We start from the raw sequence: 25,678 nt of genomic DNA, 5'->3' as shown, positions 1-25,678 counted from the left end.
TAACAATGCTTGCCTTCCTGGTTCTCAGATACAGATTACATTAGTGGTTAGAGACTCCAAATTGGTGAGTTGTCTATAGGCTCATGTTTTGGTCATACTGCCCTATGTAAAATCTATCTGCTTCCTTAATTTCATGTATTATAAAGCAGACTGCTTGCAGCATATACTTGGATAAAGGCTTCAGAGCTCTGAAATTATCTTCTGCAGTCTTTGGCCTGAATTCCATCATATGGGCCTAATGTGAAAGAAACTTCAGGGTGAAGGCTGTGGATGTTTGAATTTTTTTTTGCTTTCTTTTACTTGGTAATGCTGGTTTTACTATAGAATAGTAATTTGCAGTGGTAGGGGAAACTCAGGACTAGCATCACTAAGAAAACAAACAGCTATGGGTATTAGGAAGAAAAATTCTTCACTGAAAGGGTGGTCAGGCATTGGAAGAAGCCTCCCAGGAAAGTGGTGGAATCACCGTCCCTGAAAGTGGACAAAACGTGCAGGTGAGGCCCTCAGTGACCTGCTTTAGTGGTGCGCATGGCAATCCTGGGGTAAAGGTTGGACTTGAGCATCTTTAAGATCTTTTCCAGCCTGGTTGATTCTGTGGTTCTATGAAACCAAGTATGATTTCTTTCACATATTTTATCCCTTGTCCTGTTTTTAGTTTGGTTTGTTTTTTTTCTAGTTTTTTGTATGTGGTGTTTTTGGGTTTTTTTTGTTTTACCTTCCCACAGCAGAAACCCCAGCTGATCCATGATGATCTTTGCTCCCTTAGCGAGCATTGTTCTATGGATATCATATGGGCATGTAGGGAAAAGTGCAAGAACATGATAACTTTTCTCTGATACACTATCTCCTAAGCTTCAGCAGCTTGTGGGATAAAAGCAGCACTTCAGAGGCTGGCTGAATGTTTGGAATTTACTGTAAAGTGTGATAGATAGGTTTCACAGAACCATAGTAGGATTTTGATGAGTTGCTGGCTGAACTGCCAATGAAGTAACACCAGAACCAGCAGCTTTTGCTGAGAACAGGACTCTTAATTTCTTGCACTTTTTATTCTTCACACTTTAAGCACTGCTGATCCATTAATGCAACAAATCTGTCCTTGACTAAAGAAGATTATGCAACTAGTGTCACTGAGCTCATCCTGTGTGGTGGTTGGAAAAATGAAAGCTGTATTTTATATTTTTTTAGGCAAATAGAATAGTTAATTATTTAGTGACTCTTGAACCTTTGAATATATTTGCAAGACACAAAAATGATGAAAAGGTATTTGAAGACAGCCTGCTTAAATAAAAGCATGAAGTAGTATACTTGAAGATGCTTCCCTTGTAGTGCTTTTTGACACCGTGAAAGAGTTGTATATGGTATTTATTTTCTAAGTGGGCCTTGGTGTCCTTGTGACAGATTTGCATGGAGAGCATAGTGTGGATTGATATCTGATTCTTGTTCACGCTTGTTTTGTGTCTCGCTATATATAAGAGGTTTCCCACCAAGCCAAGAAGAGTATGCCAGATACCTAGTATGAGGAAGAGGCATGCAGGTGATGGCTTAGGAAATAAGCATGGTTTTTCTTTTGATGATGCTGATATCAAAAAGATAACTTAAACTGTGTCTGGAGTATCTTTGATGTATTTTCAGTGAATTTGAGCTGTCATAGAAGACAAAAGCTCTAAAGATAGCAGGAGTTTGATTCAGAGAATGTGTTTTGGAAGCACTTGCATAGACACTCCCAACCCAGCAACATATGTCTCTATAGATTTTTTGTGACTTTTGTGGTAGGAGGAAATGGCCTATAGTCAAGCACAGCTGATTTGTTGCAAAAAGCTACGTGTAATATATACAGTCATATTTTAAATTATCTGTGATGTATGTGTATTGGTCTATTAAAACTTGAACAAGTAGAAATTGCCAAAATTATGAAAATGGTTTTCCTTACAGGAATTTGTGAAAATGTCTCAATAAAACTGCAATAATTCAGCTGAGTATTTCAGTTTGCAGTATAATATAGTAAAGTGGTTATGTTCTTGTACCAAAACTTTGTTCAGAGGACTACTGGGACGGGAGGAAATATTTTTCAAACGAAGGGGAAATAAAGGCTGGTTTTGTTTTCCTTCCTCTTCAGCTCTAATCAGATACATCCGACCAGTGTTTGTATCTCGGTCAGACCAGGATTCTCGGAGGAAAACTGTTGAAGAAATAAAGAGGCGTGCTCAGTCTGGTGGTAAATGGCCACAGGTACTGTATACTACTACTGTGTGACAGATGGAATTTGGTATTTCCAGGCTTTGGATATGCAGTTTACTTTTAAACTTGTGGGAGGCTTCAGATGGCTTGTGAGGGATAGGATTTCCACCCCCCACCCCATCCTTTCTAGAAGATAGAAGATTCTTATCTATACAAAACACTGGCTTCTCATTGCAGTATGTTTCAAGGGGAGACTGGCTGGTAAGTACATGGACAAACAGCTCTATTAAGTCATTCTAAACCTGCTGTGATAATGGTAAGTTCTCTAAGAGGAAGATAGTCAGGTGCTCAGGAGAATACCTGTCGGGGGAGTATTGTGTGTTCTTACCATTCTCAGTATTTTGGCATACTGTCATTTTTTGGAGATGTGATATTGGCCAAGACAGCACAAGCAATTCAGATGTTCCAATAACTGGAGTACACCTCTGTTAGCAATGCTTTCATCATGTGGTCCAAAATAAGTGGCTCGGAGCTATTTTCGATTTGAAGCATTCTTCCTGTGAATTTTTGAGATAAAGATACAGGATGAATGTCATAGCAACTGTCATAGTGGTCTACAAAAGTATTGTAAACAGCATTAAAAGTTATAAACTGTGTGACAAAAAGGTGATATGTAGCTTTCACATCATGACTTTCAATAGATTTCAAAGCAGATAATCTTACTTACAGATGAAGTAACTGTGTTGCAGAACTGAAGTGATTTGCAGAATATCTATCAAGCTAGTACCAGAGTGGGCAATAAAACTAGTAATGTTAATTCTGGTTCATTATTTTGTCGCCTTGTAATGTATATTTCCTTTAAATGTCTTTTTATTCACAAAATTTCAGCAGTTCTTGGCTTTTTGCTGTCCAAAATTTTTATTTTTTTTTTTTTTATTATTTTTTTACAGTCTACCCTCCGAATTCAGTTCAACTTGTTAGAATTCTGTTTAGGTATTTTCAGCCTTTGTCATTCTGACATCTGTACACATACCAAGCAGTAAAAGCAAAAAGAAAATAAGTCTTCCTTTTCTTACCCTGTAAGCAGGTAGCTTGGGAGAAGGAATTTTGTTTTGGTGCAGAACAGAATATGCTAATTTGAGCAGCACCAAATTTCTCTTGGACTCACAAGTGTTTCTGGTCACTGTCAGTGTTCCAATGGAACAGAATTATTATCGGAGGTCAAGAAAAAGGCAAAAATCACAGATAAAGAAAAATGTTTCCGCTATTAAGAGAGAACTTTGACTTTGTTGAGCACTATTTTTTTTTAACTCTGAACTGTTTTGCTATGAAACTTTTTTACTGTACTCAGTTAATGTTAGCTTTGAAAAGATGTGTTTATAAATAAATCCACACTGAAATAGTTCTTAAAAGTCAATTTTTCTTTTACTTCAAGATAATGATATTCCCAGAGGGCACTTGCACAAACCGATCCTGTCTAATTACATTCAAGCCTGGTAGGTATGATACTCATTTCGCTGTTCTCTACAGAATGTTCTTGTATCTTCATTTTCTGAAATACCACTTGCATTGTAATTTTCTTGCTGTTGCAGAAGTTGAGTTAAAAATCTTGCAGTAGGGTAGAATGGGAATAGAAATTTTCTGATGCTAAGAAAGGATTGAGTTCCACTGTTGAGCAAAACAGATAATTCAGATTTTTTTTTTTTCCCTTGGCTTCTGAGATGCATATGAGCTGGAGGAGTACTGTTTCTTACTGGGATTTTGTTTGTGGTTGTCTTTTTTTCTTTCTCTTGCCCCCTCCATTTCCTATTTTGGGTCTGTCATGCAGCATTAAAATACACTATAAAGCTTTAAGGTATCAGTGTGTATCTATTTCAGGCTGCTGCAGCATTTGTTGCTGTGTTGTATGTGGTTGATTCCTCTCTTCTGCTGAGCTGCATTCTGGTGAAGAAGGCATAAGAATCTTGCCAGTATACCGCTGTTACAGAGGCTATCATTTCTTATAATATTTTTTAACTTAGCATTCACATTCTAAGCTCTTTCCAGTTAGTCCTTTAGCTTATCATATTAGGAGAGGGTATAACTCTGAAGGTTGTTGCAGGTGTAAACTGCAGTTGCATCAGGGAGACATGCCAGTACTGTAGTGAACCACCAATGTTTATTATAAACTTGACTTTATGAAGTAGGTAGGGAAATGGTGAATGAGGAGACTGCAGTGAGCAAGGCAGTTGTGAATGTGTTTTTTGACTTTTGTGAGGTTTCTGCCTAGCTCATTGTGTTCTGGTCTTCCTGTGTGTCTTGTATTTTGTGTTGTTTACAACTTACATATCACTATTAGAATATCATGTGATGAGTCAACATTGTGATTCCTTGAACTGATTCATTTGGCTGAAGGAATCTCAGTATTGTCTCCTGAACAAATATTCAAAAAGCTTTTCTTCCTCCCCACTCAGCTCTTGCCTGTTTTAGATGAACGTGTGGTGGTTATGAGAACTTCCTCTTCTTTTGCTTTTTACTCTCCTTCTCTATTTGTTTCCACCTGAATCCTGGCCATGCTTTGAAAAACAGCCTGAATCCTTCGTTAAAGCCTGGATCTCACACCTTCCCTCTGCGTTATAGACATTCCAGGCACCATATACTTTATGCCTCAATCTCCATTCTTCCTCTCTGCTCTTCCTTTCCTTTAGTCTAGCACATGCTGCTTTCTGCTGCTTGTCTGACTCACTTTTCCTACTGTAACCTGCTTCTGGATCCATCCAGCCTCTCAGTTCTTTGCCCCAAAATTTCTCACATCAAATTACTTCAGCTCTCTATTCAAGTAAATTCCATCATGATGCCTTTCCCCATTCTCCTCGCATGGCCTACACTCCTTGCTCTTACTACGAAGTGTTTTGGTTTTGTATTTGTACAAGCTAGCCGTACACGGCAAGCTAGTCAAGTTTTGTTTCAATGGTGGTGGTGTCATCTGCCATTCAGATTTTGTTACCTTCAGATTCTTTCAAAAGTTGCTTAGGCTGTTGTTTTTGGAGACTGAATAGAAAGTACGACTGGGCCAAGAATCAAATCTCTGCAGGATCTCATTCAGGCAACCTTAGTTTAAAGATGTTTGTACTACATTAACAACTGCTTCTTTTAGGTCTGGCCAATTATTCTGTAAAGTAAATGTAATGCAAAGAATACAGTGTACTTCCATTGTTTGTTTCTTTTTTTAATCAAAATATTAGGCATAACTTAGAAAAATTGCTACGAATTACATAGTTTTGAGTGCAGCTGTCTTCAGTTGTTTTCATGAGGAAAATATGTTTAGAGAAACCTTGAGCAAGAGACCTACCATGCTTACCCACTCTTTGTGCTAGAAACCAAGAAAATGACACTTACAGATTGTGTGCTACTTATTTATCAGAACTGTAATTTTCATATGCAATGAAGTGATACTAGGGTTACAATAGTTGTAGTTCAATACTTTCTATTGGATTTTTCTGACTAACTAGCAACAGAAGTTACATTAATTTTGTTATTTCAGAGATTATAAATTTCCTGTAAATTGATGTTGCCCAGCTAAAAATAGAAAGCTGCTTTTGAATAGGAAAGCTTAGGTGCTTCACCAGTAAATGCTGTTGACCACATGGAATATATCGACTTAACTATCTTGCACATGATCTTTTTTTTTTTTTTTTAAATCATCTATCAAGCTGAATTTGGTACTGGGCTTTGACTTGTGTACATAACAAATTGTGAAAGTAGACGTAGAGGTATAGATAGAGGATAAATTAGAAAATATAAGCAAGCATTCTTTATTATTTATCTGCTGAAAAGATAGTAATGAATTGTCATTCTCCAGTGCTTGCTTTTTAGATTACTTTTAAGGCTACTTTCAGATCTTATTTTTTCCAATATCAACTCATTTCTGTGCATATCAGCTCATTAATTGTATAATTTTTTTCTCTGCTGCAATAAACTTCTGTACCAAAATGCACTGTACAGTAATTGTGTGATATATGCCTTCTAGGAGCGTTCATTCCCGGAGTTCCGGTACAGCCAGTGGTTTTACGTTATCCAAACAAACTGGTAAGTTCAGTTGGAAACATGGGGCATTTTCCTCTAAGTACATTGGTGCTTTTGTAATCTTTTAGTTTAGTTAAATAGGTTTAGAAATTTGGAAATCATTAATGAATGCTTATTGGCTAAGCGTGCATTTGTTAAGCCTCTAGCAGTATAAATAATCGTAACTGAGACAGCTCAAATGTTTCTGCTTTTATTAGGTTACTCCTATACAGTTCTTTGAAAGTTATTCAGTTTGTACAAGTGACAGAAACTGGCATTTGTCTTGTCTAGGATCTGTATTCCCATGTGCTCCCATGTGCTCCCTGTACTGCAGTGTGTGCTGATGTTTTCTTGATATCGTTTATTTCTGGAAGATGCTTCTGCACCCCCTACCTGTGGGGGTGTTAGTGACAAATTAACGCAAGTAGATAAATGATAATAGAGTAATATGTTGAGGACTTCAGCACTTCCATAAGGTGTCTTCTTGTCCATGGTTTGCATTCACTGTGCATTTGGCTAAGGAACGCTAGACATTGACTAATCTGGAGTAGTCCTGCAATATAAATCAGATTCGGCTAAAATACAAATTATAGCATGTATTTAATAATATAGAAATTGATTTTTGCAAATGCTTGTAAAGATACAGGCAAACAAATTTAAGACAAAGCTCACTTTACCAACTTCAAGAACAAGCCTACAGGAAAGTAGAGAAGAGCTTTATGTTGTGGTTTTTTTTTTTTTTTTTTTAATTATTATGCAGTTTACTTGATGTGAATACTTTCTTGTCCTACTGCAGCCAGAATCCTGTCTGTCTGCATTCCTCGGTTAATTAGAAGATGCTTCTTGGAGAACTTTGCTTGCTTTTATACTTGAAGTTTCTTTTTGAGCCTCTTGGGCTGTTTTCAGGTCCAGTCTGTCCGCTTCAAAAATAGAACTTTTTTAGGAGAGGGTGGGAGAAGTGTCAGAGGTGAAATAAGGACTACCTTGGCCGATGCCTGTCGCATCATGAGATCTCTTTGACTAGCCTTTTAACCCCTTGATCTAAGGAAGGATTTCAGCTCCTCTTGGTACTTGTAGTGCTTGTAAGTGGTTCCAACCATTGTTCTTTCTTTCACTTTAAAGGTTGGTGTAAGACACATGCTTGATTAAAAAAGAAAAGAATCTAAGCAAAGGTAATTTACATAGAGCACTGTTAGCTCTTGACTGAGACATGGCAGTCAACTAGTTTGCAGTAACAAAGCCCAAAATTATCTTTGTGGATGCTGTGACAAGAATAGCTGCCTGTTATGCTTGCATAGTATGAAGTATGTTTTAACAGATTGCCTGGGACTTCTCATTACATAATTGTTTTATTTTCAGGAAGAAAGATTCTTTTAGAAAAGAATATTTATTGCACTGGCAGTTTAAGCTGCAAATATGCACATGCCTAATATCATACTTCACTGAAAGTAACATGGTATATTAGCAGTAAACATTTTGTAACAATGTAAAACTATCAAATGTTTAATTTTCAAGTCTTCAGAAATCCATTTTCATACTGAAATGTCCTTATTGCCTGTAGTACATAATATGCAGTGTTTCAGTTAATAATAAATGTGCCTAATGTTCTATTAACAGAGATGGTCAGCTTTTTACATTGAAGTAAAACAATATAAATTTTAATGAAATTTTCCATTATTTTTCTTTTTATATTACTGCAAAATGTCATAAACCAAACTCTAAATATTTATATAGATATCCATCAGAGTTGGCCTGAATCTGTGCATGGAACTTTACTTTTTCCTACCACTTTTGATTGCTTTGAAACACTTAGTTTTCAGTGCCTTACAGAATCTTTTAACCTCCTACAGTCTACTTCCACTAAGCACTAATGAGGGAGGGGTAACTGCTATTAATGTTTGATTTTTAGATTAGCTTGGGTGGGCAGGAGAAGATTTGCAGCAAGGTTAGAATGCGGAGGAAGGAAGAACATGATGTGATGTGTGAAGGTGAGGTTTATTTTGATTAGGGTACGGTTAAGAGTTAGGTAGCAAGTAAGAGCAACAGAGTAGGGAGGAAACATTGTTTTGCATACACTGTTGTTTTGTTTGACCACTGGATATTATAATTTTAGGTTTATAAAGGAGTTTAAGATCTTTGCTTAGTCAGTGAATTCCAGATACGCGTTGTGTTCAGTCACCCCACTGCTTTTAGCTTGGACTGCCTGCTCTGATCCACCTCCAGAGCTCTGAGTTCCACAGTACAGATGAGAACGTTCTTGAACTTGAGTGCATCTGACTCTTTTGGGAGGCTTTTTGAGATTGGAGCCCGGGGTGAATGTAGTAGGTGTGTGATTTACATGTTGATTTCCTTGTACTCTATTCAAGAACTAGGGAAAGTACTATTGACTGGAACTTGTGGCAAAATTGGTAATGTAAATTTGGGCTTTCTCTAGCAAATAAATTTAATTCTGGTTGCTATGAAGAACTCTCTAATCAGGTTTGACCCTTGAATACCTTTTTTCTTTGGGCTTACAACTATTTGCAGTACATGATGCCTCTGGTCCCTTATCAGTGTTTTTTTTAGGAATAGTATGTTAGTATGTTGCCCCTCTTGATGCGTGAGTGGAAAGAAATTATAAGGCTTAAAATGTTGTTTAGACATGAAATTAAAAATTTACTTCTGTTTAGCTAGTTTGGTAGCGTTTTGCCTATTGGATGCTTGACAGTTATTTCCTATAATCTGATAAAATAAATGTTCTAATGTTTCCATCCATAGGTTATGCAGGAGTCATTTTGAAATTCTTTTTTACACTGGTTGTCTTTGTGTCTTTCCTTCATTTGAGTTTTCTGTCAGAGTGCTGGTAATTATGAAAGGCTACCTGTTTAAATATCACAGAGCCATTTTAAATGTATTTTTATGTCCAGGTGTCTTCTACAGGTAACTCTGCTATTTGATAAGAGGTTTGGCAACATCTCCTGTGCAGCTTTGGTGTAGCAGGGTTGACTGAGTATATAAACCAACAGCCAGTCTGCTGTTTGATGTTTGGCACTGTTCTCAGTATCTTCTTGTGTCAAATAAAAATTACATGGAAGATGTACTTCCACGCAGTTCAAAGAGTTGTTGTCTAGATAAAAAAGTTTCCAAGTGCACTCAGAATGCTATCAAAGTGAGTTCTGTCCATAAGGATAAGCTGGTAGCTGTGATAAATATAAAAGGTATCTAAACTAAGTACAGAATTTATCACTTCCCATATTCTGCTTGCTGCTTTTATTATAAAAATACTGGGTATGCTGGCAAGAGTCTCCTAAAAAATAGGTCTGCCTCTTGCAGACCAGAATCCTGTTTTCTACTATGTAGCATTTATAGCCATCACCCCTGCTGCATCCTCATGTTCTCAATGAGAAAAAGCATGCATGTCTGATGTGACATTCACGTTGATAATTTCTCGCAGGATTACTGGTAGGTATGTGGCTTATTTGAGTTTGTTTTATGACTGGATATTGTGACTATGTTTCCAGCATAGTGACTGGAGTGTGAAAATACCTGTCTGCTGTTCAGTGATCCGTTGCCCAGGCCAGGTGGTTTTCTACAGCTCACTTTTTGCTTTGTCTCCTTTTGCACTGTTGCAATTTGGGGAGCCGAGTTGGATATGTGTAGCGCTGGGTTGTTGTTCTACATAGTGTATCTAGTCTCAGGTGAGAGAAATTGCCATCTATCTACATTGCCAGAATGTCAGGATTTGTAAATGAAAGCTTCTCGTGGGGAAAAAAAAAAAAAAAAAAAACCATAAGACTTCTACTTGCAGTATTACCAGAGACATCAAAATTGTCAGAAACAGTTTAACAGTAAAACCAAAGACATTAAAGTTCTTAAAGATCACTGCATGGAGAAGTCTATTTTCATGCATGTATGTTGATTGCTAGATATAGAGCTGTTCCTTACAATATTTTGGTTGACTTTAAAATAATAGTTGAAAGTCAAGATTTAAATTTTTATTAGTCCTTTACGATATTTTGACCTTACTCCAAGTTGTTGATCTATCACATTCATCACATTTTTCACTTTTTATGGATGTGTTTCTTTCTCTCACTTTGTGACAGCCTTTTGCTCTTAAGTGGTAACTAAAAGATGAGTTTGACTTGATTTTTTTCAAGCTCATGGCACATGTGATCACGTAACTCTCTAAAATGGTTCTTGATATTAGCACAGAACTGAACTGGAATCATTTCAGTAGACTGGCAGAAGTATGCTTCTGATCTTTCAGAAACCTGAATTTACCAAGTCCTCTTATCTTTCTGTTAGTGACTTGTACTTTTTTTCTTTTTCAGTTGGTCAAAACAGTAGCTGAAACTTGTTTTCAGGGTTTTTTTGATTCTTACTTCTACACTTAAATCTTGTCTCCCAGTATTGCAGTTCTTTCTCCACACAGTTTCTTAGTCTTAAAGTTAAAAATGTGATGACCTTTACTGTCATATTCCTTCTTGTCTCCTGTTATACACTCCTTTCCAGATTGCTGTTCCCTTTTGTTATTTGCATCTTGTTCATTTCTTTTACTGCTATTTGTCCTCTCTTAGCATACATGATTCATCTCAGTCATATGGAAGTGGTGCTGGTCTTGCCTGAGAGTAAATCGGTGGGTTTAGATGTCTTGTAATGTACTTTTTGATTCTTGGATCAGGCAGGTTGTGAGTAAAGGCAACTGGAAAAATACTGTTTGAGGTAAGACACCAGGTCTTACTTATCGTTCTGCTCATGTCAGTTAAGCAGATTTCCTGTGAGTCCTCCGCAAAGGTCCCAGACACTTCGTGTGACAGCATGTTCATATCTGTTGCTGGGAGGTCCAAGTATAGGGACACTTGAGGGACACCCTGTTGAGCAGGGTGGGTTAGGAAAATATTCACGCACAATGCATATCAAGCAACATCATCTTAGGGTAAATAACTTTCTTTTCCAAGGCTAACAACATTTGAAAAATCTTCAACTGTTTTTCTAAATATAGATATTACGTGCTTAAGAGGTAGATTACTAGGCTGATTCCTCTTGGGACTAAGATCTTTTGCAGAGAGCATTGAAGTTTCTATGAAAAGCTTTTAGTCATATGTCATCAGTTATCTATAATGTAACAAAAGTTTAAGGTGCAGTAATTAATTGCAACTGTCATCCCTCTTTTCCTAGGATACAATCACATGGACATGGCAAGGGCCAGGAGCGTAAGTGGTTTGTGTTTTGTTGCTTGCATCATGATCACTTTCCTTCATTAGTTCTTGTTTACATGACTTACAGGCATGTATAGTTGAGTAGTAATTCTAGTTATTGGATTATTCTTTGGGATAAATTTATATCTTTTATCTAGTATTCCCTAATTATTATAATATTCAGAGGAATCCAGGTATAAACAGTCTACTTCTATGATTTTAATGGTTTGCAGAATGGATTTTAGGTTTTTATTTCACATTTTTTTAGCCAAGTACCTGAAGTAAAACAACTTGCTTCTGCTTTATGTATTTTATTGCCTGCAAATCAATTTGGTGTGTTTCTGTATAAAATCCTTATGGCTATTGTTTGAAATTGGTGTAGTCCCATGGAAACAGTCAACCCACTCAGGGCATTTGGAGGTACTTTTTCCATTACCTTGTCTGAATGTAACTTGATTTTTTAAAAACAAAATGTTATTCTAGAGGTTCTTAGCAAGTTCCTGTGGTGTAAAATACTAAATGAAGCAGTTCTTGCTTGTTTTAAAAAATTGGTTTTTAGCTTTATTTTCATGTTGGGGTTGGAGTTGAAGTTCTGAAATGTTTAGATGAAGATCAAACCAAGAAATTTTGAACCCTAAGTAAATGGGAATTGAATTGTATGGTTAATGGCTTGCCATTAGCCTCCTCCTGGGGAAATGTTGTTTTGAATGTCCCACCTGAAATATTATACTTTGGTACTAATAAGGAAAATTAGCCAAGATTCGTAGAACTTAGAATTTTGCTAATTAATTTTGCACCTTCAGGTGGACCGGTAACTAGGCCTAATTAAGGACATGTCTACATTAAGGTGAACAGAGGGCTGGAGACAGGCTGAGAGAGTTGGGGTTGTTCAGCCTGGATAAGGGAAGGCTCAGTGGAGACCTTAGAGCAGCCTTCAGTACCTAAAGGAGGCCTACAGGAAATCTGGAGAGGGGCTTTCTATAAGGGCCTGTAGTGACAGGACAAGGGGAAATAGCTTTATACTGAAAGCGAGGAGATTTAGATTAGACACTAGGAAGAAATTCTTCACTATGAGGGTGGTGACACACTGGCACGGGCTGCCAAGAGAAGCTGTGGCTTCCCTATCCCTTGGCAGTGTTCAAGGCCAGGCTGAACAGGGCTTGCAGCAATCTGGTCTAGTGGAAGGTGTCCCTGCCCATATCAGAGGGGTTGGAACTGGGTAAACTTTAAGGTTATTTCCAACCAAAACCATTCTGTGATTCTATGATTTGGAAACTTGAGATCATTGATCACTTTCAGAGGTTCAGCTTTTAATTGAATCGTCACGTTGGAAGTAGATGAGTCCATGATAGCGTCTAAAGTAGGTACTACAGTATTTGCTGCGTGCAGGGATTTCTGTTCTCTCCTCAGTGAGCTCCTACCGCTTCCCTTGCATTTGCATTGCAGTTCATCTAGCAAATTAATTCAGCCAGAGGGGAGAAAGGTGAATAGTTTATGTCCAGCTTAGTGTCCTACCTGAGGAGTCAAGAACACAAGGAGAAGGAAGGGGGAAGGAAATTGTAGGTTTGTTGCCTCAGATCACTTTAATGTACAAAGCACTCAGAAGTGCTGACCTCTGTTAATAAAGTTAAATTAAATTAAAAATCCGAGGTAGTGTGTGATGTTACGCAAATTTACTGGGTCAGTTTAAATTACAGCTTTACTTAATTAGGATTAATTCTCCTGAGTGACCTAAAATGTATTTCTGATGTCTTGACAGAAAATACTGTTAAGACTGATGGGGTCTTCACTTCCTCACCAAATGCCTCTCTTCCTCTTCACAGTGTTAGCCAGTATTTAATCAGGGAATGTTGCTGTATCCAGGAGTATTCTGTTTCTTCAGAAGTGGTGTAGCCTAGAAAATGGATTGAGAACTTGTCACATGGAAACTTTAGTCACTTTCTTCCACTTATGGAAAGTAATGTTTTTACTGGTTTGACAGATTGACTGTGACTCCACCTTGAAAACACAGATTGACTATAGCGTACAACTTACATTTATTTTTTTTCTACGTTGGATGTGAGTTGGATACAGGTTCTGTCAGTTTTTAAATTGATATTTAAATTTTAAGGTTTAATCTTTGAGGATTACAGAAGTTGCCAGAAGACTTCACTTGTAACTTACTGTGTTTTCTTAATGTTCTTGGACAAGTGTCTAGAAACCATGTTTGCACGTTTCCTGTCAGTGATGTAAACTTCAAATCACAAGTTCCACACTTGGTTTTGCCCCTTTTCTTTGCTTTAATATTTTGGAAGTTCAGTGTGAATGCAGAAAAAACATGTTGCAGCCCTGAATGACCTGGTAGCAAAATGAGTAGGGTGTTGCTTCTAGGAACTGCACTTTGTCTACTTAAGAGGATTTTGACTAGCCCTCACCTCGTAATGATCGATTGCTGTAACTACCCACATACTGTGTAAACTGTTGCTACTAACACTGCTCCCTAAATTAGGTTTGCTAAATCCCTTCCTGGATTTGATTCTTACTGCTTTCTAAGGTCAAGTTGATCCTAGTTATTTTGTGTCTTAGGCTACTAAGACACAAATACTGCATTTCATGAACTTTGATTCCAAACCAAGGTAACAAGTAGTTGTAATTAATCTTGCCAACTGTATGCTGAATACGACATTTTCCTGATATGCGCTTATTCTTTCTGTACACACTATACATACATCATCTCTTACTGGATGTATTAGTACCTGTATATCATATTACTGTTTGGATATCTTTTAAGATGCAACTTCAATGCAAATTGCTTTTGTTCCACCTTACAGAATGTCATGGATAAAAGTACCCTCAAAGGCTTTTTCTGTTAATTTTTTTATCTAAACATGCTCATATTCTAGTTGAAGACTTTGGAGCATAATGTACTACTGTTTTGATACCTGTAGATGGTTTTCCTCAATCATTTTCCTCTTTTGTTTTGTTTTTTCTTTCTAGGTTAGAAATTCTGTGGCTCACTTTGTGTCAGTTGCACAATTCTGTGGAAATTGAGGTCAGTAAAAAACCCCCAGTGTATTCTGAGCAGTATCAGGCTACATAATATTATACTTACTTCTGCAGTAAAAAGTTTGTATTCAAACTTTGTGTGTATGTCTGTACAAACAGGCTAAATGGCTTCTGTATCTGAAAATGTAGCCTAAAAAATGCAGTAAGACTTGGCTTAAGACTTATTAATTTAAATTGACAGATTTCTGACTCTGTTTAGAGCCTTTCCTAAACAATTCTTTCATCTTTTACTGGCCTGATTTCTTTTACACCTAGCATACCAACTGTGTAATTTAGATATCCAAGTGTCTGACTACTGGATACAAATTAATTTTTCTAGAGAAAATTAATTGTAGGTAGTTTTTTATAGGCCAGATAAGTTATTTAATATGTTGGGCTAATTTTTTTTATTAGGCTGCACTGTTCAGAATGTGAAATTGGAAAACAGAAAACCTATGTCTATTCTTAACTTTGTTTGAAGGAAACACTGTGATCCTAAGGCTGAAGACTAGTGACACTACATAGCCAATTAAATAGTTTTAAATTGCTGTCCTGTGCATTTTACAGAAAGTACTTGCATTCTTTTGAAGTATGGTATTTTAAAAGTGTTACATAGGATATTTGACAGATGTTCTGCATTTCTCATGCTTAGATTTTCTAATAATGAAGCAGCTGTTTATCTGACTGATGGAACTGATGTCAGGGTAAATTAGTCGGAAGAACTATTACATATTTACATACACATATATGCTACCGTAGTAACATATAACACATGCCAATCACACTATTTATCACTGCAGTGTACTCTTCATTTATTCGTGCTATGAATTCTCAAAAATAATGAATTCACAAAATAGCAGCCAATGAATACTTGTATCTGTTGCAGAGATCTGTGCTTTATCACTTTAGTCATGTTTCTACCTATCAATAGTTTATATATTTATAAAAAAAATCTTATTTCCAAAATAGTGACCTGTTTTTGACAGAAGGGCCAGTGAGCCTGACACAGCTGCTTGGCAGGATTTTTTACTGTCTCTCAGGATCATGGTTTTCTGCCCTAGGCAAGTAAAATGGGCTCTTTTACACAGACGTGAACACTGCTGAGCTGTCATGATTTTTGAGGCAGCAGCTGCTAGCAGATGCTGAGGTTGTGTAGCTCAAACATATCTTGCATAAGGACAAGTTATGATCTTTGATAGTCTTTAAAAAAAAAAACAACAAACAAACAAAAACTAGTGGCTGTCTGAAATACTCCACGCTAAAAAGCAGGAGCTCTCAGAATGAAGGGGAGCAGAGGTGTTCGCAAGGCGGCTTGCTAGTATGAGGCAGAGTACTCGGGAGCTCCTTGTGGAGTCTGGTTTTATAAGGAAGTGCAGGAGATCTAGTAACGTGGAGAAAAAAATGAGTTGTTCTGTGTTCAAAGTCGTGTTTTTCCACTGGTCTCCAAAGCTTGTTGGCTTTTATTCCTTTGTTCCATCAGCACAGGGTTACTGGCAAATGCCAGCCAGCCTTGGTGCCAGAATTACTGCTGAAGATCCAATAACTCAGGGATGTGTAGAGCAAGACAACACAGTTTCAGTAAGGATAGATAGTAAGGTCTAACAGTCAGCAGTCAGGATCTGAAGTTTATTAGTCTGGGCTTCTCTGCATATAATTTATGTTCTGTCACACCGTACATGTCATCCCACGTCTTTATTGAGAAGCAAGCATCTGTGTAGAATTCATAATTGATTGTTATAAATATTGGCCCACCCATCCTTCCATCCTGTACTTGGTACTGGCATGCAAGCAATCTTGTGAAGAAAGAATATATGATCATCTGCAAGTGAGGTTTGTTTTGGCTCCTGCCAGTTTGTTTTGCTGGCCTGTCAGCTTCAGTGTTTGTACATCCATCAGTTTGTAACAGCTGAGAGTTCTTCTCTTAGTTTTATTAGTGGTGCTGAAATGATCATGCTATTTCTGTCTAGACAGAGACATGTAGAGCACCTCTGAAATCACCTCATACTCAAACTTGTCCTGTGTTTGGATGAATGACTTGATAGCAATTTGCTACTGGAATGGAACAGGGCTTGGAAGCTGAAGGAACAATCTTTCCATATATGTTAGCTTCACAATCTTTGTCATTTTGTATATTGCATCACATCAGGCTGGTCTACCTGCTTGTACACCTAGGAGTCATATGTTTTCAGTTGCAGTAATGCATGGAGGAAAAACCATAGTAAAACCCAAAATAAAGATTTGTCCACCGTTGTATACTTCTCAGAAAGAGTTAGACAAATGGCAACGTTTTGGGTGCTGCTGTGATTCTGAAAATACGGCTGACTCTGTAGTTACTGAGAAGCATTTGTTTAAATGATAAAATTTGTATTTATTCTCCAGTTGTTATTTTCTTTTTTAAAGACCAGTGTAAAATTTATGGATCATAATTCCTGTATCATATTTATGTTAATACAGGTTAATACATCAAATACAACTAAGCTCATTACAACTTTGGTTTCTACTTCAGAGGCTTTCCACAGGATTATGAACATCTTATTCACTTTGTGCATAAATTATATCATTGTATTGCACCATTAAGGGGATTTTCTGTCTCATATTGAGCAGGAATGGGAACTGGAGTGATCCCTTCTTGTTTGTTCTATTTGAGAAGTTAGTTACTTGGCAGAAATGGCATGCTTTGTGGGATTTTGTAGGCAAGGCTGGCCACAATATTCGGTCTTGTATCATATTTCAATGAACACTTAAAAACATAGCCAAAAGCTGGAAGGCCTTTTGATATAGGCTATCACATTTTGAACACTGCCTCTTCTGTTGCAGGTCTCCAGCAGTTCTGGTTCAATATTCCCCTTCCAACTTCAACTATTCTGTGACTGTGTGGCCATCTGCATTTAGAGTTTTTCTTTCAACTGAGCATTAATAACTACTGTCCAGTTTGAAGGAGAATTTTTTCAAATAGTAGAAAATAAAAACATTTCCAATATGTTCATTAACCAATTGTATATGATTTCAAAATGTGCAAGGGGGGGAACAGTAATACCTGATGTCCTGAGAATTTGAACTCTTAATATTTAAGGTATAGAACAATGTTCATGTAGCAGGTGCTTTTCCTGGTTATCTGTAAAGATATGAGCAATACAGGATGTAAAAGAAAAGTTTGTGCAAGAGAAAGCTTATATTTCTAAATGACTTAGAATTTCCTGGTCCCACTTATGAAAGGAAGATAAACTCTACTTGGGTTACATGAGGTAAGAAATGAGCCAGAGTCACTGTTATGTGAATTTCTAGAAGTATAGTACATCCTTAAGATTTTAAGAGTTCAATTTTAATTTTTTATAGTCCTTTTGTTAATATAATTTTGTAAGTAGCAACAAACTGTATATGTTTTTCACCATAGTGCTATGATAGAGGTTGTTTTAACGTGTTAAATGATCTTGGTATAATTCAGTTCTCTGTATGCAGTTTCTGCCTGTGTATATTCCTTCAGAAGAAGAAAGAAAAAATCCAGTGTTGTATGCCAATAACGTCAGACGTGTAATGGCAGAGTAAGTATGTTGTAATATGGAATAAAAATAGATGTGTGATTTTAATTTTAGGATCAAGAAAATGTGAAATCCAGTCAGTGTAGTTGTCTGCTTGCAAAGAAGCTATAGTCTGCAGTAGTGTGTACAAAACTGTTTATACAGCAGTTGCTTTCCTCTCTGAGGAGGCCAGGGAGCCATAAATACAGCAGGAATTATAGGAGTTGGTATTGGGGTTTTATTTGTTTGTTTTTTAACATGTGTTCATATAACAACCCAGTTCTACTTGTTGCTGGGGGTCTAGGGAGAAAGCTCTAGTTGAATTTTATGAAAGTTAACATAATTGAATTTTGTGGTATTGAGGTTGCATTTGAAGCTGTGCTTTTTTTATTTTCCATGAGGTTAAGAATAGTTTCGTGTGTTCATTGTTATCTTGTGGTTATTTCAAATAGTAAAGCACAGGAAAGCTGCTTCTATTGGAAATAGACCATTGACACTATGCAAACTAATTAAATTGAAGGTTAACATGACAATACCTACACCACTCGTCTATAAAGTTCTCATGTTGTATTTTTTATGAACCTCTTATTCATTTTGTCCTTTTAGTAGATCTTCCATTAGTCAGTAGATGTTCTTTTCAGTATTTACAGAGAAACCCTCAGGTCTGTGACCATTAATAACTCTTGAAGGATTTAGGAATCTTTCTAATCCTAATGTTGAAACAGTTTGTGAAATCTTCATTTCCTCTGTGTAACTACTCTTCCATTTCTGAGTTACCAGTTTCAACCAAAGGCCAGTTTATAGATACGAACTGGTAATACTTCTCCAGTTTATAAGCACAACTCCGCTCTGTGAGTTTCCTTGAGGATGTTGAGCCTATAATGTAACAATAAATCAATACTCAATCCATTGTACGAAAGGACATTTCTCATAAAAGAAAAAAAAGCATGTCTGTAAATCAACCTGTGTTAGGGTTGCCGTGGCCTCGGAGACTTTTATAGTTAATTTTAGACAGTCAGCTGGCACTACATGGTAGTGTTGTCCTTAAACTTTGGGTTCTCAAACCTTCATTCTGAACTGTAATCCAGTCAGATGGCAGGGATTGTGTGGTATAAGGAGATATTTTGAAAGCCTACATAAGTTTACAACAACCAGCATGTTTGAAAGCCTTCCCTCCTATGTGTGCACAGGAGAAGAGACATGATTTTACTCATCCATTTGTTTCTCCCTCCTACCTCTGAAGAATCAGGCATTTGGAGTAACAGAAATGGGATGCAGGTCTAAAGGGAGGACTATCAGGGTGGGGGGGTAGCAAATATGGCTTGTTTTGAGATGAAGAAGGGCTGTAGATGCTCTGTTGATATGAAGGGAAAATAAATGTGTATCAAAGTTCAGAAGTTAGCATGTAGAAGATAGAATAAAATAGAGTGGATATAGTGGATTACTGTAAACCAGTTAAAATACCATAGCCAAACATAGCCAAAACTTACTTACTTCTGACCACTTCCAGATGCTTACTTCTAGTGGTGGTTCTCCAGACTCTTCCAGTTCATTCATGTGGCTCTTGGCCAGCTCAGATGCTGTCAGTCTGTTGCTGCTGGAGCTGTAGCAATTGCAATTCTAGCACCTCAGGTGTTACTTGTTGCTAGAATTGCACTATGCATTGCTGAATAAAGGACAGTATTACTGCTTCTGTTAATTTGTCTTTTCTGGAAGAGTGAATTGGCAGTGTGGTGGTTGATTGGTGGCAGTGTACCATTTTGGTGTCAAGAGGTCACTTCAGGATCTGTTTAGATGTCTGATTTCCCCTTCCTCCCAGTCATATTCTTCTGGAAGAAGAGTCTAATCCTACTGGGTATTTTACAGCAGCAGAGGTGGCAGTCACAAATAATAAAGTATTTGTGAGTCTAGAACCAGAGTTGCAGCAAAACCTTGCGTCTTGCCCCTGATTTCAAGGAAAATTGATAGACCTTGCTGAGTGCAGCAGTTGAGATGATTTTGAGTCGTGAAATCTGTTTGCCTTCATAATTTTGCCTTCTGAACAGCTTCTCTTAAATACTGAATAAAGCACAGGATGTGTGATTCTTACGTTGCTTCTGCTTGTTGACTCTATTGGAGAATTTTTAGGTCAGCCTTATTTGTTTAGCTTGTCTGTGGGCAGCCACAGGTGGAAGTGATGGGGTCACAGAAAATGAATTCATGGCTCACAACTTCTGCAGACCTTTCAGTTGCAGTAGCAGCTGTTTGCTTGCTATGGTGCTTACTTGTAGTGATGTGATACCTTTTGTTCCAGTCCTTCTGGAGGATGAGCAAGATCCAAGCCTTAAAAGCTTTACAGCATCTATAAAAATCTAGTTTCTTTCTAAAAGGGTTTCTTAATCTCACCTATGCAATTACCAGTATTTTAATGTCTGTGATCATCAACATTTTTTCTCACTGACAGATAGTTAAAAAACTAGAATCATGTGCAGTCTTGTTACTGCTATTCAGCTCACTGTTCTGTTTCAGGGATTATCTGTATAATCGGAACTGGTATTACTCATGCAGGGTAGCCACTGCTATTGAGTAGTTACTCGAGGCTTGTCTTCCTTTGGATCATTTTCTTGTTCTTTGCAAAAGGTATGTGCTGGTTAGGTTAATCTGCTGTTTAAAGTATGGCCCCCTACTTCCTATCAATGTACCCTGCATTTATACAACCTACTTTGTTCGAGTGAGTACGTCTTGTTTGGTCTTTCTGGGCTTGTTCCGATTACTACTCTGTTCAGCAGATGTCCATCTCATTCTCAGCATGCTATCATGAATTGTGTTGAGTCACTTTCAAATCACTGAAAATGTTGAGTGCCTTTAAATATAGCAATAGTCCATTCAGGTTCTCTCTTTAAAACAAAAAAAATTTGGTGGTATCCTGAGTTTTAATTCACTTTGATCTTTTTCTGTAACAAATTTCTGAAACCACCATGCTAGTAGGTCACGCCATGTAGATAAATGTTATGTTGGCTCACTTTTGTAAGTTTTCCTTAAAATTGCAAAATCAACATTTTGGTCTTCCTGTGTGTGAGCTATTATCACCTTACATTGCTGGGATTAAACATGGATTATTGTGATCTGTTTATTAATTTCAGCATTTACTGTTTCTTCTAGGTATTTTCTAGTTAAGATTTACTGGAACTACAGTAGTATTATAAATTTGTCAGTGTGAAGGCTTGGGGCTTCAATCCCTGATTTTTCTAGAATTAGAAGGGGCAAATGATCTGACCTTGCTGTCACTAGTATTTACTTATAAAAATTTCTCATTGATAAAGGAAGCATCTCTACCACTGTTAAAGCATTGGAAAGTACTTAATTTTATTCATGAGATGTGTAATCTTAATTGTTTTCTTATGTATTTATTACATATGACAGCTTTTTTTGCCTCTCAGCAGTTTTACTGTCCTCAGCTAATAATGAGTTATGTCACTCTTCATACTTTTTTTCTTTTTAAGGAGAAAGTAGGTAACTCTTCCACTCCCATTTTGCAAAACAAAATTTGTTTGTTACTTTACTACACATTAGAGATGAAATATATTTAAAAGGAGTATGTCAGTTGCTTGGCTTTTAGTTAGTTGCGTGTACTTAGCAGAATTCATTTTGTATACAAAGAAGCCAGTGGTAGTGCAGGCAGCTAAGTAAAAATCTGCACTGCAGGCTTTTTTGTGCAAATCTGAAGCAACCTCACCCATGATTAGAGGTAAACTGCTTAGGTAATTATACACAGGCCTTTTGGTCACTTAATAACATGTAAGCATAATTTTTTTGCTTCTGTTTTAGTTTCTCTTAGAGACTGTCTTCAAAATTGGGAAGAATATGGTTTAGATTGTACAGTTCAGGAAAAAATACAGTTAAAATATTGCAGCTTTGTTCAGTCTTTTTTTTTTAGTGCATGTTTCAAATGTTTAGACTGGAACTTGATGATGGAAGCTGGACATCTTTACCCCTTTGTTTTTCAAAACTAAGCACCTCAGCTGTAGTTCTGTCAGCATATTTGATTTAAGCATTTCATTTCTCTCCTCTTTCTGGTGTAAGAATGTGGCATAACTACATACGCAACACTAGACAGGAGTTTTGAGTTTCTTTCGTGGCGAGCCCAGAAAGGCAGACTTCCTGTAGAAATACCAAAATGTCATAGTCTGGTTTGCATTTTTCTGATAACGTTGTTTTTCTTCTCCATTTACACAAACATTTAAATACATGCCTTTATATCTACAGTATATGCTCAAATCAGTTAAAGTGCAGTGTGTTAGACATGGAACTTGAAAACATCTGTTTTATGTTTTCTCTGTCCAGTCCTTGCCAAGATCATTTCCCCTTTTTGGAGCATGTCACACTGTTAAAAGCAGTAACTCTTTATCAGTTTGACAAATGAACATTATGTTTTTGTTTGTTTCTCAAAAGAGAAATGAATCCTTTTTTTCCAGCATGCTGGTGAAGGCGAAAGATACTACAAATAGCCTCCTGTGTCCATTTTATCTTCTGTCATCTTCTATTTAAGTCAAAATCAGGTCTTTTTTCTTGCAGGCTCTGACAGTATCAGAATGTGACCTCGGTCACTGTATGTGACATGGTAATGCCAGCTGCTGAAGAATAGCCTTGAAGATGTGGATTTTCAGTAGCTTACTGGTCTGTCTCATGGCTATTTGTTGTATTTTTGGTGGCCAGTTAGATTTAGCTTTGGAAAAACTGCTGTGCTCTGTGCCAGTGCTTTCTGGTCATTTTGGTCATACCATCAAAGGCATGAGGATCAATGTAAGTGCAATTACTGAAGTGCTGGACTTAAAAAGCATCCATTTGTTTAAGTTTCAGGCCATATACAAAAATGGAGATGAGAACCACATTGTGCAGTCTTTGTTTCTGTGAAGGCTGTAAGTGTGGCAGTTAGGCAAGGATAGTTACTAAACGGGGTTAACTCTGTGTAGCAAAGTTCATTTTCTCAAGGAAGAAATAATTTTTTAAAGTTAAGGGCTATTTTGCAGCAGTCTGGTTTGAACTAGAGTATTGAATGCTGACAACACAAAGAACTTGCTTCATTTTTACTCCTTGAAGATTTGTGATGTACAGACCTCCAAGACCAACATTACAGAATCCATTTTCTTAACACAATGGATAAATGTAGCTGTTAACAGCTTCCTTTTCTGACTGAAAATTAAACTGTCATGAGAGACTGTATTCTTGATGTGAACTCCAGACTCTTAGGCCTGGACCTTCGTTCGCTTGGAGAATGTAGATGTAATTCAGGGAGATTAAAGGGGCTGTTTACCCTGGCCTTCCAAAACTAAATAGCTGAAAGCTCTTCAGCCTTGTGAAAGAAGAAAAAGGAATTAAAAAGTGGAGGGTTGTTGTGAAGGTCAGTGATATCATGATGTTCTAGAAATGCATAGTAAGGAAAGAGAAAACACTCAGCAGTAGATCAATTGAAAGTAAATGGAAATACTCTTGAAAACATGTACATAATTGTAGCATTCACTATCAGATGCATTAAAGGAATTAATCAGAGATGGTGTGTATTGTAAAAGATTTGGTCCGTCAGTGATTCTACAATACAGTGGTGCAAATATTCTCTGGTTCAGGAAGTTGCTATACAGATGACTATTGGAAGCTTGTGTTATTTGTCATACAATCACAGAATATTTAGGGTTGGAAAGGACCTTAAGACCATCTAGTTCCAACCACCCTGCCATGGATGGGAACACCTCACACTAGACTGTGGTGTCCAAGGCTCTGTCCTGCTTGGCCTTGAACACTGCCAGGGATGGAGCATTCACCACTTCTTTGAGCAACCCATTCCAGTGCCTCACCACCCTTACAGTAAAGAATTTCTTCCTTATATCCAATCTAAACTTCCCCCATATAAGTTTTAACCCCTTACCCCTTGTCCTGTCACTGCTGTCCCTATTGAAGAGCCCCTCCTCAGCATCCTTATAGGCACCCTTCAGATACTGGAAAGCTGCTGTGCTGTGCATTCTCCACGCAGCCTTCTCTTCTCCAGGCTGAACAGCCCCAACTTCCTCAGCCTGTCTTCATACAGGAGGTGCTCCAGTCCCCTGATCATCCTTGTGGCCCTCCAACCATGTCTTTTTCCAATATATCTGATAGTGAAGTAGAATACCAAGTTTGATAGCTTTTTAATGTGTTTGCACCCTGTGAAGATGGCACCTGATTTAAAGTGGGGTTTTTTGTGAGTAGCCTGTGGAATATTTTCTAGATTAGTTTATAGATCTACTCATTAACAGTGTAAAATGTTTTGTAAATGTTGTTGTTGAAGCATAGATTCAGAATGTCACAATATTGCCTGTACTATTTTCTCTCACTTTGCATAGTATTACAGGAGTCACATTCTGTTTTATGACCAGAATTTTGCCTGCATAGTGGATTGGTATGCAGAATATGAGAACGTTGATCATTTATTTTTATATTGTGACTGCACAAGTGTTAGACATAGGGAGTTGTTTGGTGTAAGAAGTCAGGCTATAACAAGTACAACTGTTGTGTGTGACAGATTGAGTATGCAGGAGGCTTTGGGGTTTTTGTTGGGTTTTGATTTGGTTTTATTTTTTCGAAGTGACTTCCTGACTTTGGAATTTCATGTAGTGTGATACCATGGAAGGTAAATAGCCAGTATGTCAGGGAAGGTAGGGAAGGCAAAAAGTCTCAAGCTGTGTCAAGACAGACATGCACATCTGGCCAAATAAAAATTGCTGAGCAGTAAAAAGGCTAGGCTTGGGTTAACTGACTGTGAAAGCAGGAGCAATATTGAAGAAAAGAGGAAAAAAAGTGCTTGTAAACGAAGAGATGGGAAAAGCTGTTATGTTCCTAGTTTATTAAAAGCATTGGGTTGCACTTGCAATTTGCATCTCAAATTGAGTTGATTTTTTTTCCCTAGCAGTTGAACTGAAGTAGAAAAAGGTTGCCCTTGAGATAAGTTGGTTGCAGTTGCACTCAGGCTTTACAGGGAGCTCTTAGTACGCCAGTCTTTTTTCTAAGAAATTGAAAAATTAACTAGTGTTAGCACAAATAATGAACTTCAGATGTTCCCCAGCTTCAGTTTCTTCAATATTCTGAGCTGAAATCAAGGTCATTTTGTGTTAAACTGGTAGCCCTATACAGCTTGTGGTTTATCATCTGAAGAGCCCATCGAACTCATAATTTATCAGGCCTTGGTTGGTCCTATGACAGCACTTCACTGTGAGCAAAAGTTTTCTCCCCCTTATTTGGGGATTTTGAAAGTTTGTATGCATATAGAAACACACTGTTTCAATTTATTCTGCTTTTTTTTTTTTTTTTGGAAGTCCAAAGGCTGGAAAATTACCATCAGTGAGCAAGGGAAGATGCTTTTAGCCTTCTCAAACCTGTTTCGTGTATGTGTTGACACCAGGCATGCATGTAGGCAGGCATTAATTGTAGTGGGAATTTTTCTGTACTGATAAGCGCTTCAAGTCTGGTCCAAATACATCTCATTCTGGAAGGGTTGCATACAGCTGTAAAAAGATGAAGTTTGTTTTTTCCCCCTTATGGTTTGCCTGAGTTTAAGATTATCCCTGCTTTTGTGTGGAATTTGTTCTCTATCATAACCATGGGTTTGATTGTTTGTTGGGGTTTGTTTGTGTGTTTGTAGTTAATTTGTGTTTGGCTAGGCTCCTTCAACATGTGTGGGGACCATTATTTTGGATAAGTTATTTAAATCTGGCATTGGTTCTGGGATGA

General features: G+C 37.4%; 1 protein-coding gene across 3 annotated transcripts in view; it reads left to right on the top strand.

Moving 5' to 3' along the window:
* Window positions 1-25,678, top strand: part of LPCAT1 (lysophosphatidylcholine acyltransferase 1) — a 59,070-nt gene that overhangs the window by 14,988 nt on the left and 18,404 nt on the right. For all 3 annotated transcript variants that reach the window (XM_065667788.1, XM_065667787.1, XM_065667789.1), the window contains exons 4-9: window positions 2,117-2,229; window positions 3,614-3,674; window positions 6,188-6,246; window positions 11,380-11,414; window positions 14,376-14,430; window positions 17,883-17,965. In XM_065667788.1, the coding sequence (XP_065523860.1) occupies window positions 2,117-2,229; window positions 3,614-3,674; window positions 6,188-6,246; window positions 11,380-11,414; window positions 14,376-14,430; window positions 17,883-17,965 (406 nt within the window). The remainder of the gene's footprint in view (window positions 1-2,116; window positions 2,230-3,613; window positions 3,675-6,187; window positions 6,247-11,379; window positions 11,415-14,375; window positions 14,431-17,882; window positions 17,966-25,678) is intronic.

The sequence above is a fragment of the Lathamus discolor genome, chromosome 2, assembly GCF_037157495.1.
Source record: "Lathamus discolor isolate bLatDis1 chromosome 2, bLatDis1.hap1, whole genome shotgun sequence".
Taxonomy (NCBI): Eukaryota; Metazoa; Chordata; class Aves; order Psittaciformes; family Psittacidae; genus Lathamus; species Lathamus discolor.
Note: the sequence above shows the minus strand (reverse complement) of the source record. Positions and strands in the feature narration are given on the sequence as shown.